Source organism: Pyrus communis, chromosome 5 (assembly GCF_041283825.1).
Source record: "Pyrus communis isolate YQ-2024b chromosome 5, ASM4128382v1, whole genome shotgun sequence".
In the NCBI taxonomy this organism is placed as follows: Eukaryota; Viridiplantae; Streptophyta; class Magnoliopsida; order Rosales; family Rosaceae; genus Pyrus; species Pyrus communis.
In genome coordinates this window covers 31,472,913-31,487,711 of record NC_142569.1, presented here as the reverse complement: position 1 = coordinate 31,487,711, position 14,799 = coordinate 31,472,913, and the positions used below count along the sequence as shown (strand labels likewise).

At 36.1% G+C, this 14,799-nt stretch overlaps 1 protein-coding gene across 9 annotated transcripts; it reads left to right on the top strand.

The window, feature by feature from the left end:
- Nucleotides 1-4,839: 4,839 nt before the first annotated feature.
- LOC137726429 (protein-tyrosine-phosphatase PTP1) lies at nucleotides 4,840-12,113 on the top strand. 9 transcript variants are annotated; one of them, XM_088694937.1, is made up of 9 exons: nucleotides 4,840-5,397; nucleotides 5,468-5,564; nucleotides 5,649-5,731; nucleotides 5,826-5,966; nucleotides 6,223-6,357; nucleotides 8,732-8,880; nucleotides 8,972-9,113; nucleotides 11,490-11,639; nucleotides 11,731-12,113. In XM_088694937.1, the coding sequence occupies exons 1-8, from the start codon at nucleotides 5,212-5,214 to the stop codon at nucleotides 11,610-11,612; spliced, it is 1,056 nt and encodes a 351-aa protein (XP_088551063.1). In that variant the 5' UTR covers nucleotides 4,840-5,211; the 3' UTR covers nucleotides 11,613-11,639; nucleotides 11,731-12,113. The 9 variants fall into 9 exon arrangements, with proteins under 9 accessions (XP_088551063.1, XP_088551067.1, XP_088551062.1 ...); XM_088694941.1 differs by having other exon boundaries at nucleotides 4,845-5,397; nucleotides 8,977-9,113; XM_088694936.1 differs by having other exon boundaries at nucleotides 4,850-5,397; nucleotides 11,745-12,113.
- The last annotated feature ends 2,686 nt before the right edge of the window (nucleotides 12,114-14,799 follow it).

The following is a 14,799-nucleotide window of genomic DNA, read 5'->3' as shown; positions in this document are numbered from 1 at the left end:
TCCTCTCCTAAAAACTGGGGAAGCTTTCTCTGTGAGTTTCCTTTGCCGGAGAACATGGAAACTCGTCGAAAAACCTCGATGAATAGTGAATGCACTGTGCAGTGAGTTTGGAAGAGCTTGGAGGGTTCTCTTTCGATTCTGAGTTCACAAGGGTGATGGTAGGGTTGTTGTTGTCGTTGTTGTGTGGTTTGTTTAAGTGAAAACCCTCAGGAAGGGTTAGTTTGAGAGAGGGCTGAGAGATAGAGAGAGTGTCTGTGTATAGAGAGATAGAGAGAGAGAGAGAGAGAGAGAGAGAGCGTTGGCCGAAATCAAGAAAGGGGAATGGGGCTCATGGGTAGGGGGAAGGAACAAAGGGGCAAGAATCCAAAGTGGGTCTCATTGGCTCACAAATTAAGGCCACTAAAGACGAAACATGAAATATCCGAAAAACGTTCGACATTTCGAAACGTAAAGTCCATGTTCATGCTTCAAGGGCAATTTTTGTAATTTCATACATTCGATAATATTACAAAATACGTAAAAATATGGACGGGGTTTCACAATTTGTGAGGAAGAAGGATGGGTCGATGAGACTTTGCATCAACTATAGACAACTTAATCAGGTGACAGTGAAGAACCATTATCCCCTACCTCGTATTGATGACTTGTTTCATTAATTGAGGTGTGCTTGGGTATTCTCTAAGATCGATTTTTATTCAGGTTACCATCAGCTACTAATCCAGATTGAAGATGTACCGAAGACCACTTTTCGCACTCTGGTATGGACACTATGAATTCCATGTCATGCCTTTTGGATTAACAAATGCACTTGTAGCTTTCATGGATTTGATGAATAGAGTTTTCAGACCATATCTTGATCAATTTGTGATTGTATTTATCGATGAAATCTTGATTTACTCCAAGGGTAATGCCGAGTATATGAAACATTTGAAGTTATTGTTGGAGAAGTTGAGGAAGAATCAGCTGTATGCGAAGTTTAGTAAGTGTCAATTTTGGCTGGACTAGATTAGTTTTCTCAGGCATGTGGTTTCCGCTGAGGGAATTTATGTGGACCCTCAGAAGATTTCTGTAGCGGCTATGTAGGAACAACCGAAGAATGTCACAGAAGTGAGGAGTTTTCTTGGGCTAGCTGATTATCACTAACGTTTTGCGCATGATGTCTTGGTGATTGCCTTGCCTCTTACTAAATTCACCCGGAAGGGAGTCAAATTCAAATGGGATGAAATTTACGAACGGAAATTGGAGTTTATAATGTGTTAGTCTGTCAAACTTTAGAGTGATAGCAACCGCACGAGAAGATTGGATCAAAGTGCTTCCTCATTCCTCTGTTTTTTCTCCATTTATCAAGTTATTTATGAGTTTTAAAGTTGCTATTTTATTGTTGGACATGAGTAACTAAACTCTTTGTAGTTAGGGCTTAGTACGAATCCCTATACATGATTCTTGCTTCGTAATAATATAATTCCAGTTTATAATTCTCAATTTTTGGATGAATGCTTACTTTACTATTATAATGGATGCCTATGACTTGTTTCTTTGATTGATCACCTTATAAATCTTGTCTTGGGTTATTAATGTTGTGATTATATGATGATCAACATAGCTATCATATTTTCTTTGGCAGCAATTGATTATGATAAGAAGTAATTAAATGAAGTAACATCTCGAATTCTTAGTAATATGCAACATATTCTAAGGTTCTTGTGATATTCATATTCTCTTTGAACTTAATGGATTCTATTTCGTTAACTTGAGTGAACGTCATGCTAGGTTGTCTGATAGAATACTTGTAATGAGCTAAACGACATGCACCTTACATATCTTAGAGAGAATCGATATAACATAATCTACATGCCATGGATGTGTTATGAATGTCTTCATTCCATTTACTGGAGATTGTAAGTTGGTATTATAATGTTGGTTGATGAATGTTTAGTCGTGGATTACATGCTCTAACTTTGACTCATATCTCATTTTAAAATCCATGCTTAATTTTGTTTATTTTGTTTATTATATTAAATTCTATGTTTAGTACCAATTCAAAACCAAATTAAATCTTTTTAAATGTGTGTGTGTGTGTTGAGTTGCAAAGTAATAAACAATACCCTTGCTTGCTTACTATATACTATCAACATCTTTGTGCACTTGCAAGGTTAAAGTTTAGAAACTTTAGTAATCTTTTAGGTTGCTAAAGTGGCTAACAACAGTTGAGGTCAGTAGAATTTATCTTCGCTCCTCGTGTTTGCAACAAGGTAGCGCATCTAGTGGCTTCTTTTGTTGCCCATAATTGGGATAGTCTTGAGCTAGAATGGCTATTTAATACTTTGGCCCCGGATGTAAACATTTTCATTCGAATATAATAAAATTTCATTATTTTGGAAAGAAAAAAAAAATTAAATGTTCTTTCATACTCTTGCTAAGCTTGTAACAAAACACTCACTTTCTTCCTCACATAGACATTGCCAAAGATCTGCGAAGTCCTCCCCTCTTCCAACCACTACCCTCTGTCAATCCCACCCCATCTCTTCCTCCAACCTCTCTCATCTATCGACCTCACTTCTATCTCCTCCTCCAACCTCCACTTCTGTCTCCTATTGATTTTAATCTCGTCCCCTCCTCCAAGTGCTCTATTTCGTCGACCTACAGCTACCAGTCTCTATCGATCCCCCACCTCCGTAAACCCAAATCTTCCATTGCTCCACTATGCTTCTTTTTCATTGATGGTATCTTTGTAGGTGAGAGGTGGAGGGGAAGTGTTTTGGTACGTGAAAAATCATGACAAGAAATTGATCTTGGTTTTTGTTTGATATAAGATGATGATGAATTGATGATGGGAGGCTTCCGTGATTTAGGGGAGGATGGTCTTAAGCCGGTTTAGATGAATTTTCTTAATTTTCAAACACCTAGAGACTAATCGGTGCGGTGGCTAGCCGCCTAGTGCCTAGGTGGCGGCGCTAGGCGAAGATTCTTAGAGCATTATCGCAAGCTATCAATCCGCTTAGTGTATGTTTTGGAATACATCAGTGCATCCCGAGAGGCACTTCCGTACTGTGCTCTAATGGTGTTTACGATCATGTCATAAAGTGGTTGGATGGAAAGAGAGCCCATCAATGTAACTTCGGACTTTGGCTTCGGTTCCTCTCCAACCTTGTCTTCATGATGTGCTTTTTTTTCACGGACTCATCATCACATTGATTCTCCTTATTTTTTAGGTCATGGTCGACATCTTCATCATGCTGCAACTCCAACCTGTTCATAAATGTAGCGATCTGTGTGTCCTCCTCCTCGATGACCCTTGTTAGCTTTGCAATTCATTTATTTGAGCAAGTTGTTTTGCAATAAAGGTGGCATCGTTCGTCTTAACCAACATAGCCATAGGATAAAACTCTCCCATGGACATCAAAGGCGTCAACGAAATCCCCTTCTGCTAGTCGCATTTGGTGATTCATGGTATGACCCCATGCTTGAGTCCGCATTTGAAATCAGTGACAAGGAACGCTCATTCAGTTCTCAAAAAATAAAAATAAAAGTAACACTCCTTGAAATTTTTTTTTTTAAGCCGAAGAACTCCACTCATCGCTTTGGGAAGTCTTTTCACTTATTATAGAAGCATGCTTCGTTGCCTCAGTGATGCTAGGCTGATGACAAGCTCGGGCTTCTGATGTTCTCCTTGCACCTTTAGCAGTACCAACTTGAAGGTGGTGTGTTGAATTGTGGTCACCACCTTTGCCTCGCTTCAAGTCGTGACGCCGACAGAGTATCTCTTGCAATGGAAGTGCTCACACTATTTCTTTTGATCGTGAGAACAACTCAACCCTTCTTCAAAACCATGGATATTGATTTCTAGTGATGAATGAACTGACACGTGTAAGTGGTGCTTGATGGTTCTTCACAAGAAGGGTGAATAATGTAGAGGGTTTTCTGAGTCTTCTAAGTGTGTAAAGTGTTTTAGAGTTTGAGCGTTTGAAGGATGCGATGATCTTCTTTGGTTTGAAGCCTTGTACTTATAGGACTCTCCATGTCTTGATTGAAGCTTGGTCTGATATTGATTTTGGACTTGGTTAATTGACGAAAGAATCAAGACTTGATTTGGACTTGATTAACTGAAGAAATAATCAAAACTTAGGGGGTGTATTTAATTGGGAATTAGATAGATTTTTATGGAGTTTAATTGATTTGTAGAGATTTCATGTAAAATTTTGATTCAATTCTCTCGAAATCCCATGAGGAGAGGGGAAATTTGTGGATGTTTAAAATACACTACAAAATCTCTCAAATTCCCTCAAATTCCTCAACTTTTTGAAATTCTTTAAAATTAGATTCTAATTGAATACACCTGGAATGTTATAAACTTCTTTAAAATCTTAATTGAATACACCCAAATTTTTAAAGATTTTAATAAACTATCTTAAAATCCTGATTGAATACACATTAAATTTCAGAGAATCACTTAAAATCCTGATTGAATACCCCTAGATTTATTAAAAGAATTAAAATATCTTAAAATCTCAATTGTATACACCCCCTTTAATTTGACTTAATCATGTCTGATTTGGTTTAATGAAATAATCTTGATTTAATGAAAAAATCTTTAATTTAATCAAATAAATCATTCACCTTCATTCTTAGTTTGGCCAATCTCCCAATTTGCCATTCATTTGATTTGTTTATTATTTCTTTTAATTTAAATCAATTAATTTGTTTGATTTATATTATGATTAATTAAAGATATTTGAGAGAAAAAAGAAGTTAATTAAAAATAATTTCTTAATTACTTTTTATCAAATATCAACACGTGTCATTTTTAATGATTTGTCTGGTTTCGATGAATCACAAGACATACGTGCAATTGGGAGACCTAATGCGTGTGATATAAACATTTTCATGTCAAAATTTTAATTTGTTGTGTATTTATTTCGTTGAAATTTACATGTAAACGAACATGATAAAACTGTTCGTTCTGTTTGTCGAGTACACACTACACAATCATGATCCATAAAGTTAACAAACTCCGCCAAATTATTAATATATCGAACCAACCAACGTCCTCCGATTTCAATCAAATCGCAACCTTGGAGAGAATAGAGCAAATTTGGAATTCCGAGCAATCGCCCAATCAAAATTCCAATCAAAATTCTGTACTACCAAAAGCTCCAAAAACTGGGGAACGTCAATTCCAGGCGCTCCCGCAGCCACCGGAGATCGACGGCGATGGCCGCCACCGCCTCTTCCGCCGCAGCCAAACCCCTCCCTTCCTTGAACGTCTCGGCGGATTCTCCTCCTCCGAAACTCGCCCTCACCCCCGATCAGTACAAGTACTGCTCTCAGGCTCTCAAGCTCTTTAAGGGAAAGCTCCAGATGCGTGACGATATCAACCAGGAGTTCGCTCAGCTGCAGGTCTTTGCTTTCCTGATTTATTTAATTTCTCTCAGAAAATAAACTATTAAAATCTGCCATGAATGCTTAGGCCAAGAGGATGACATCTTCTGAGAGGAAGAGAAATTGCACTGTGGCTCTTGACAATGTCAATTCGAGCAAAAACCGATACACCGATGTCGTGCCATGTATGCCTCAATCTGGGCTCTCTTTACATTTTACACAATTTACATTGTTGAAAAATTGATTTGAGTTTTTGTTGTTGGATTCAGTTGACAAAAATAGGGTTGTTCTCAACTGCTCGAAGGATTACAGACCTTCCGCAAGAGGTTACATCAACGCCAGCTTAATCACGGTATTCAGATTCATGTTTTTAAAGTAGAGAATTGTAAACTGAAGTGATATTAGTAACACATTAATGACTGCTTGGTAATAACTGTTAAATGTAGACTAGTTCTTCCGAAAGCATTTCTCAGTTTATAGCAACACAAGGTCCACTTCCCCACACCTATGAAGATTTCTGGGAGATGGTACTTGAGCAACGCTGCCCGGTGGTCATCATGCTTACTCGTTTAATCGACTGTTACACGGTATTTTCCGGTTTTGAGTTGCAAGTAGTTTTATTGGGCATCACCTCGTCGGAAGATATACAATTAAAGAGACTTTGATTTACAAAGCTTATTCGATGTTTTACAAACCTTTTGAGAGATCCTACCAACTTATTCTTGAATCCGTGTAATATATTCTTCTTAACAAAACCATTTTGTCATTTTGAAAATTAGGTGGACAAACAAATTTACGAATATTACTTTTCCTGATGTCTTAATCTTTCACATGTGTTTGCAGATGGTTAAATGTGGAGATTATTATCAGGCTGAAGATGGCCCTAGAGAATTCGGTAACATATGTATAAGCACTAAGTGGCTAAGAACTACTGACACTTCATTAGTATTACGCCTTTTGGAGGTCAATAATAAAGAGGTAAGGCATCACATGATTTTCATTGTTGTCCAGGATACAAATGGTTGTTAAACCAAGTCAAAGAATATATTTAGAAATCATGCTGTATCAGTTCTCCTTTTTGTTTTTATAGAATTTTGGGGACAGGAACGATTGATTTTACTAGGGCCTTTAAAAAGTCTGATTACTGGGGAGCGTTTTGGTACATCTGGAATAGAATAATGCAGAATAGTCTTTGAAAAGTAAGGATGTTTCATTTGGTTGGAGGTAATCAAAAGACAAAATGTCATTTAAGATTCATTGTCCGTTAATTTTTCATTGAAGAGTTAGTCAAAGAGTCAATCTGATGTCAACCGTTATTACGGGAGTTGGGATCCTGAGCATCCTAATAGGAGTCACTTGGAGAGATTATCATGTGAGAGTCTGAGACATGGATGTAAAGTTCAAGAAATTTTGAAACTCAAAACAGTTGCTATACCTCTATTTTTACCTTCTTCTGACTAGTATTCGCCCACTTCCAACGAAAGCATTAGATGCCAACATATTTTTCCATACCATCACTGGACCTTTGGGTTCACCGACTTGTTCATTTGGTCTCGACCTGAACACTTGCAAGTTACAAGTAAGCAGTATAGAGTGCCAACCAGTTCATATAAGAAATTTCCGCCAATTACCTTGTGAAGATGTGGATAAGAGTTGAGAGGAAATAAAGTAAATAAAACAAATACTTTATTGTCCAATTAGGAAAGCAGACCAATATCATATAGTTCCAGTGTGTTGGATCACCAGGATGGTGAAATCACCTTTGAATCCAAATACAAACTGTTGGTCCTTGGGTTTTCATCGATTTCATGGGCTGCTGCTTGATCTTCACCTAATAAGCGCAAGATTCTTAATAATAAACTAAGTTAAGGGATACACATAAGAAAAAAGCTTGTTACCTAAATTGACAACAAAACAAGATATATGACCTACAACTGAAACCATGTCTAGCAATTGAAAAGTTATCGGGATGAAGAGGAAAAAGAAAAAGATTAATTAGTAGAGCATATTACCTAAAGTTCAAAGAAATGAAAAAATTACTTACATGGCCTATAACTATCTTATGACTTTACTGATGCATTATCCTTAAATTTTAATGCATTTAATATCAAATGATGTAACAGTGCTTGACTGGTTAGAAAAAGAGTTCAATATTAAGTCTTAGTTTTATCATTCAGAGCTTTACAATATGAGCTTTACTGCACTACCTTGATCTTTATTGTATCACATTCAGTAAGTTTATGGCTTAATTAAAAGAAAGGAAAAAAACAACAGATATCTGATCAGTGATCACTCTGGTCTCTGAACAGATTTTCTATATTATTCCACTCTCAATGAAACAGCTCTGTTTTGACTGTTTCTGATGCATGTTTTCACAGACTAGGAACAACTTCGGAGCTATGAGGCGTTTTCTTTTTCCATAGTTTGTTGGCAATCCCAAACTTTGTTTGTGAACAAGAAGTACTAGATGGCATTGTATAAGGCCTTTCATCTTTATTGACTGGTTTGCATTGAAGTGTATGCATGAGTCATGATGATGGCTGTGGAAGGACAATTAGGGTTCTGTACTATAATCTTCTTATTGAAGATTTGTTCCTATCTTCTTTGTTTTCTGGCCACATCAAGGGAAAAATTTTGCCGAAAGCCATTAATGAGGGAACACGCAGAAGGAGAAATGGTATTAGGCAGGGAATGGTCAATGAATTGGGGTTGTGTTTTATGTATTTCAATTCGCATATTCCTCAGCATAAAGGTGTGAGGAATATACCAAATACTTTGGCGTTTCTGTTGCATCACCTTGAGGCACAGATGTCTTGGAGCATGCCGCTGAACCCCATGACATGAATTCTCAATAATCGTATTGTGCATCTTTCTTTATGTCTTTTGTTGTGGGTTGTTTATTTTGTTTTGTGTGAGTTTACCTAGTTTTGGCAGATAGGGTCATGGTAATGTCCAACATTTCCTGGCTCTGAAATTCTGAATGTTGAAAAAAGGCACTTATTTTGGGCCTACTTCTGTTGTTCGATATTTATATGGTGTTTAGTCATCTTAAGTTCGGTTTTAGAGATTCTCTTTCTTGTTCCCCACCTTTAGAAATTATTTTGAAGATGCCAGTCCTTTGCTTCACATTTTGGCTCCCAAGTCACTTTGTCTTTGTGATTATTATAATAAGAAAATAAGACTCAAGTTTTGGGTTCTTGTCCATATTCCTTTAAATGTTCCTTATTCTTTATCAAATGTTTTATGAAAATATTGGATTGGTATTCCCTCATGTTATATTGTTGGAGTTATGGCCACCATTGTGCATAGATTGGATTAGTATTACCTCATATTCTATTTGTTACTGCTGCAGTCCGAGGAACCACCCATGTCTGTTTTGCACATTCAGTATCCTGAATGGCCTGACCATGGAGTTCCAAACAACACGATTGCTGTCCGTGAAATCTTGAAAAGATTATATAACATGCCACCAAACCTTGGCCCAATTGTGGTGCATTGCAGGTTAAACTCTTTTTTATGACTTGCATGTCTAGATGATGTTTACTTAAGTTATATGTGAATGTTTTCCTGACACCCTGACTCTCTTACTCAGTGCAGGTATTGGGAGAACTGGAACATACTGCACAATTCATAATACTGTGCAAAGAATTCTTGCTGGGGACATGTCTGCTTTAGATCTTGTTGATACAATAACCACATTTCGGTCTCAGCGAATTGGAATGGTCCAGACACTGGTAACTTCTTCGATATTTGTCTAAATGTTTACTATTAATTATTCTCTTTTTATGAATACCAATTTATTTTGGTTGAGCCGTTCGCTAGTGCAAATGTTTTGCGGTTTTGAGAGTATAATAGAACACACGTCAAAAACATAATTAAATGTAAAGTAGTATTTGATAATTATAGGAACCGGTCCCTATCTCGCAGTATGTTTCTGTGGAAAATGGAAACTCCCCTTGGCCTATATTGCGGACAAAACTGAAGAGAGTAAAATAATCGTAATCCTGCTGGGTGAATTTCTATTTCTGGCTGAAAAAAATGAAAAACAAAAACCTTCAAAATAGTTATTCAGAGTGTTTTGTAGCATGTTTATGGTTTGGTTGTTTTGTTTTTGGTCTGGTTTTGTTGATGGTATTAGGTTTCTTTTTAGTTAGAAACAGGATGTGCATGCGAAGGGAGGAATAAGGGAGAAATTAAGAGAATGTTTCAAATAAAAAATTGAAAAAAGAACTATTCTAAATTGATTTTTGCTTTTGTTTTTGGTACAATTTCCATATACATTCTGTCCCTTTCTCCCTTCGTCTCCCTCTTTTATTCCAGACAGTGCCTAAATAATTTTTTTTTTTTTAAAAAGGGGAAATTCTATTGAGACCCAGCAAAACTAGTCTCAGATTTTCCATTATGGCCCTTTGTCCAGCGAGACCCCACCCTCCTCAGATTTTAGTCCCCGGAAGCACTGGTGCAGTTACTGTTCTAACTTCTTTATTATTTTTTTTCAGTTTTAAGTTTTCTTCCTTTTTTTTTTTTGTTTTGTAATTTTATTGGGAGGATAAGATTGGAGTTTAAATCTTACAAAAAATTTGTTGGATCTAGAAAATTGATTGTTGTATCCCAAAAGAAGCTCCTAGATGCTCAAAATTGAAAACGAAGGTGTTACCAGATGGCCCCTTATCTTTTAGTTTTGTTTCTAACCAACTGTTCTATAATTATATGTCTCCCCCTTTCCCCCATCAAATTTACCATCTCTCGTCTCACTATTCTCACATTTTTCCTTCTCCAAAACCAAAAGCAGTACATAATGGGCCCTTAGGAAAGCACATGGGGTGTAAGTTTAACTCATAAGTGAGAAAAAACCGCAAGGTTTATTTCATAAGTTCCAACCATAATTACAAAAAAGTATTTTTAATCATATTATTTTTGTATGTTGATTTGATATTTGTATTTCTTGAAATTCATTTGTTGAATTTTTTGGTCTTTGTCAAAATTGTATTATTTTTTTAGATTATATTAAAGCACCCAAATAGAAGACCAAGCATTGCTAGGCTCCTTAGGTCATGGCTTATCAGGTAGGTATTCAGAATTTTAGCAGCAAGAATTAGGAATCTGGCACATGGAAATATATTTGCATCCTCCCTAAGGACATGGCGACTCGGACTATGTACTCTAGAATATATGGAAAATGGTGAATCTGGCATTTGAAGATGTACCTTATATTTAACACCCAAACCAATTCAGGGGGTGTGTTCAAGTTCGAGGGTAATTCACATTCAAATCAACAAGCAAAAGAATGATGATAAACAAAATGGTAAATAAATAAATTGAAGGGAAAAAGGAAATATCCAAGGCTCAAAATCCCATAACTTACGGCATGTGCGCAGGTCACACTTGAAATCAATTACTTTAATCCTCCTAAGCTCCTAAAAGTCCTATTACATTAAGCAAATATGGAACCAGCACAAGTCTAAAACTTTAGTTCTCTTAAGCCTTGTTGGCACATGGAATCAGCTCTTAAGAGTCCTATTACATTACGTTAAGACTTAAGATATGGCTGTGCTAGTTAAGTGCATTGCCTTGTTGCTAGGGACTTATAGGATTTATATATGCAAGTTTGTCTCTGTATGGATTGTTTGGGTATGCCAACATAGGGAACTGAGTTAAACTCTGGTTACCACGTGCGATCTGTTGACAAAATTAAAAGTGTGTTTTTTTTTTTTTTTTTTTTTTTTTTTTTTTTTTGTCAAATAAAAGTAAAAGTTTGGGTGGCCATTCCTTGTTCCTCTTAGTATGCACGGAGAAAAAAGGTAGAGCATTTGAGTTTCTTCCGTGATAACATATGGTGTTGCTACCGGAGCTGAAGTTACTGACCTGATAATTTTGGGGGAATCCTTTTGCCTATAGAGTCTGATGAATATAAACTACAAATCTGTGTATGGAAAACCAGAGTTTATAGGAGGTTATAGAAGTCAATCTAGGAAAAACAACCACAGGTGTTAGACGATGGTGCAAATCTGTGTAGGGCAAACCAGAGTTTATTGTTTTCTGTCACAATATGTGTGTCAACTTTTTACTTCAACAATTATTCTAACTCTCTCGCACTTGTGATTTATTAGGAGCAATATTTTTTCTGTTATTCTGCCATCGTTGATGAATTGGAAGACCTCATCTCGGATTTGAATAGTGAAACGAGCTCAAATTCTTGTGTCCTAAAAGAAGATTGTCCGCAGCATTGTTAATCCTACTTTGCAGAATTACATTTTCAGGTAGAACTTTTGTTGAACAGTTGACATTCAGCTTTGCTGTTAATCTTGAATAAATTCTGTCCGTTGGTTGTCTTCTGTTCTTTGACAGCAGCTTGATGATAACAGGAATGTTCAGTGAAGATGGAAGTAGTCCGCTTGCTATTGACCAACTGTGCGGTGTTTGTCCACTTTACAGCGATCTGATGCATCGTTATTCTCGTGGAACAAATAGCGTGCTGCTAAGAGCTAATCAACTTTTCCCGAATCATCTGTTCCACTCTTTTTTAACGCAAAAGACAAAGACAGTAGGGATCTGAATGATCTTTCTGCCTCATTTTTTCCCCGATTCTATAATTAGGCATTTCAAAGGTCCTGTTTGTCGTATGATTTGACAAGTATGACCCGCTGCATGTCTAAATTGTATAACTCTGATAGTCGAAAGGTTGTATAAACTGCTAGTTGGCATTCCCGCTCGGCATTTGCTTTTCCTTTTCATCTCTTTTGTTACTACAAAGTGGGCGCGTTTGTTGGATATATGTAGTATGTACTCATAAAATCACAATACTTAATGTCTAAGGGCAACAACCCGAAAATCCTGCCACTGCAGGCGCAAAAGAATATGCTAAAAAGGTAGAAAAAGATGGACACGTATCCAATTCTCGCAAATAACGTATCTTCACTGGACAAATTTTATAATCGCAACGGTTCCGTCTTAATCTTCATTTGTGTTATTGCGTCCTTTCTTTTCTGCCAAAAAACAAGAGAACGAAAATGGAGTCCAGGAGAGCAAAACGAGAGAGAGGGGTTCCACAAGGGTTAGGTGCAGGTTAACAGTAAAAGTTTAGCCTGCTTCTGCTTAAGTGTTGATTCGCTAATTTATAACCGTTGTTTGCTTAGCTATAAAATGGTATACGACGTTTTTTAGTCTATACCAGATGACACTTTAAAACTGTTGTTTAAGCTTTTAATGTATATGATATCATTTGTTAAAAAAAAAAACAAAAAAACTGTCGTTTAAGACCTTTTTGTACTAGTGTAGTGTAGGTCAGGCTCCTACTAAAACCTAATAACCAGAAATGAATTAGAATTTGAGATGGAGGCATATTTATTCATACGTGATACCAGCTAACTGGTCTTTAAGTTCCTTTTAAAGGCCTAAAATCAGAGGCACAAGTAGGGACCTTCACTTTTGGCACAAGAGTAAATCAATGTATGAAATTGGGAGTTTTTGTAGGAATTTTAGATTGACGGGCCCTAGGCCCCCATCTTAACGACATCGATATTATTTTCAACTTGATAATTACTAAATACCAAATCCATCAGATGTAGAGTTTTATCACAAAAAACCTCGATATTTGTTAGAGTGGGATAATCGTATTTAAGCTCATTATTTTTTCTTTCCCTCACCGATGTAGGGTAGCCACATGCCCACTTCCTGGTAGGCCTGGTAAACGGGTCGTGTCTGTCGTGTTCGTGTCGTTTTCGTGTAACACATGTTATCTTAACGGGTCGTGTTGTATCACACCCGTTATCTTAATGGGTCCTTAACAGGTCGGGTCACTGGGTAAAGTGACCCAACCTGTTAAGAATTTTTTTTTTCTTTCTTAAATTTGCACATACCACACATTGCCTAATAAAAAAAACATTCATACACTCCTAGTCTATTACAAAATATGAAATGTGCAAGGATATGCAAAATGGAAGAGTTCTTGTTTTCAAGGTTGTGAAACTTTTCTCAAAAGTTTAAACCTTGCCAATGGAACTCAAAGCTTGCATGTTATTTCTTTTACAAAATCCTCAATTTTCATCGATCATCATGAGGAAATTGTATTGGAACTTTGGCTTGATCTATTGCCTGCAAGAGTTATGTTGATGATGTTTTTAGTAAGGTTTTCCACGTCAAAACTCTCTTCCGTATAAACTAAATATAGAAAAACCAAACATTAAAAATCATTCAAATTATAAGAAGTTTACCAAAATAATTATGAAAAGAAATAAAACAATAGTACTATACCATATAAAAATATATTACCTCCTTTTCCAAATAGCCAATTTTGTGTGCACAACAAAGCATGAACTGTTTTTGGTAACAATGAACTACAATATTGATCTAGTACTCTACCCCCCCAATACTAAATGCAGATCCTAATGCAATAGTTAAAATGGGAATTATTAACACATCTCGTGCTAACTGAGAAAGTATCGGATAATGAAAACGCTTCATTTGCCACCACGAAAGAGCATCTATGTCTACTTTTCTATCTATTCTTTTATCCTCCAAATACTTCTGCAATTCATTTTTTTCAATCGAACTTGAACCATCGTAATTATTACAAAATCCTTCATCATAAAAAGTAAAAACGAAAACATAATAAGAATCATGCATCATGTCAATTTCAAATATAATATCAACACTTTTTATAGTACTACTACTACAAATATATAAAGTAAATAAAAACAAACTTAGGTTACCTCAAAGAGAACATTTCCAGATTCTATTTGATGATTAGGCACTGAATTCACTGGAATATTTGAATTATCAAGATGCGAAATCTTGCTCATACCAATTTCATACCACATCCATTTTGAATTCACATATCCATTTTAATTTCGCATATCCAATTCAATTTCACCTATCTATATCCATTTCAAATTCACATATCCAATTCAATTTCAAAATCCAATTCACATATCCACAAATCACAATCCAATTCAAATTTACTTTCAAATTCACAATTCAATTAAAAATACCTTGCACTTGCAGGTTGCAACCTTGCTTAATTGCTTTACTTGTTCCAAATCTCCAAATTTGAAAACAAATATAGACCCCACTTATTAACTTCAAGTAAATAGACCCCAAATGAAACATAGATACAAATGAACTCATGGCATTCACAATTAAAAAAAAGGACCTGCCTGCCAATTGCCAATACTTGGGACAAATAATTCCATACAAATAATTAAGACATTGCATCTACTACAACAAAACAAAAATAGGTGGGGTGTCACTACTTTGTCATTGCCTACCTCACAGGCCACCTGAATTCTAACCTCCCCAGTCCTTTGATAACATATCCCCAATATACATACATACATATATATATATATATATATATATATATATATATATATGACATTAAGTAATGAATCTCTCCTTACAGCTTCCAATACGACTAAATGG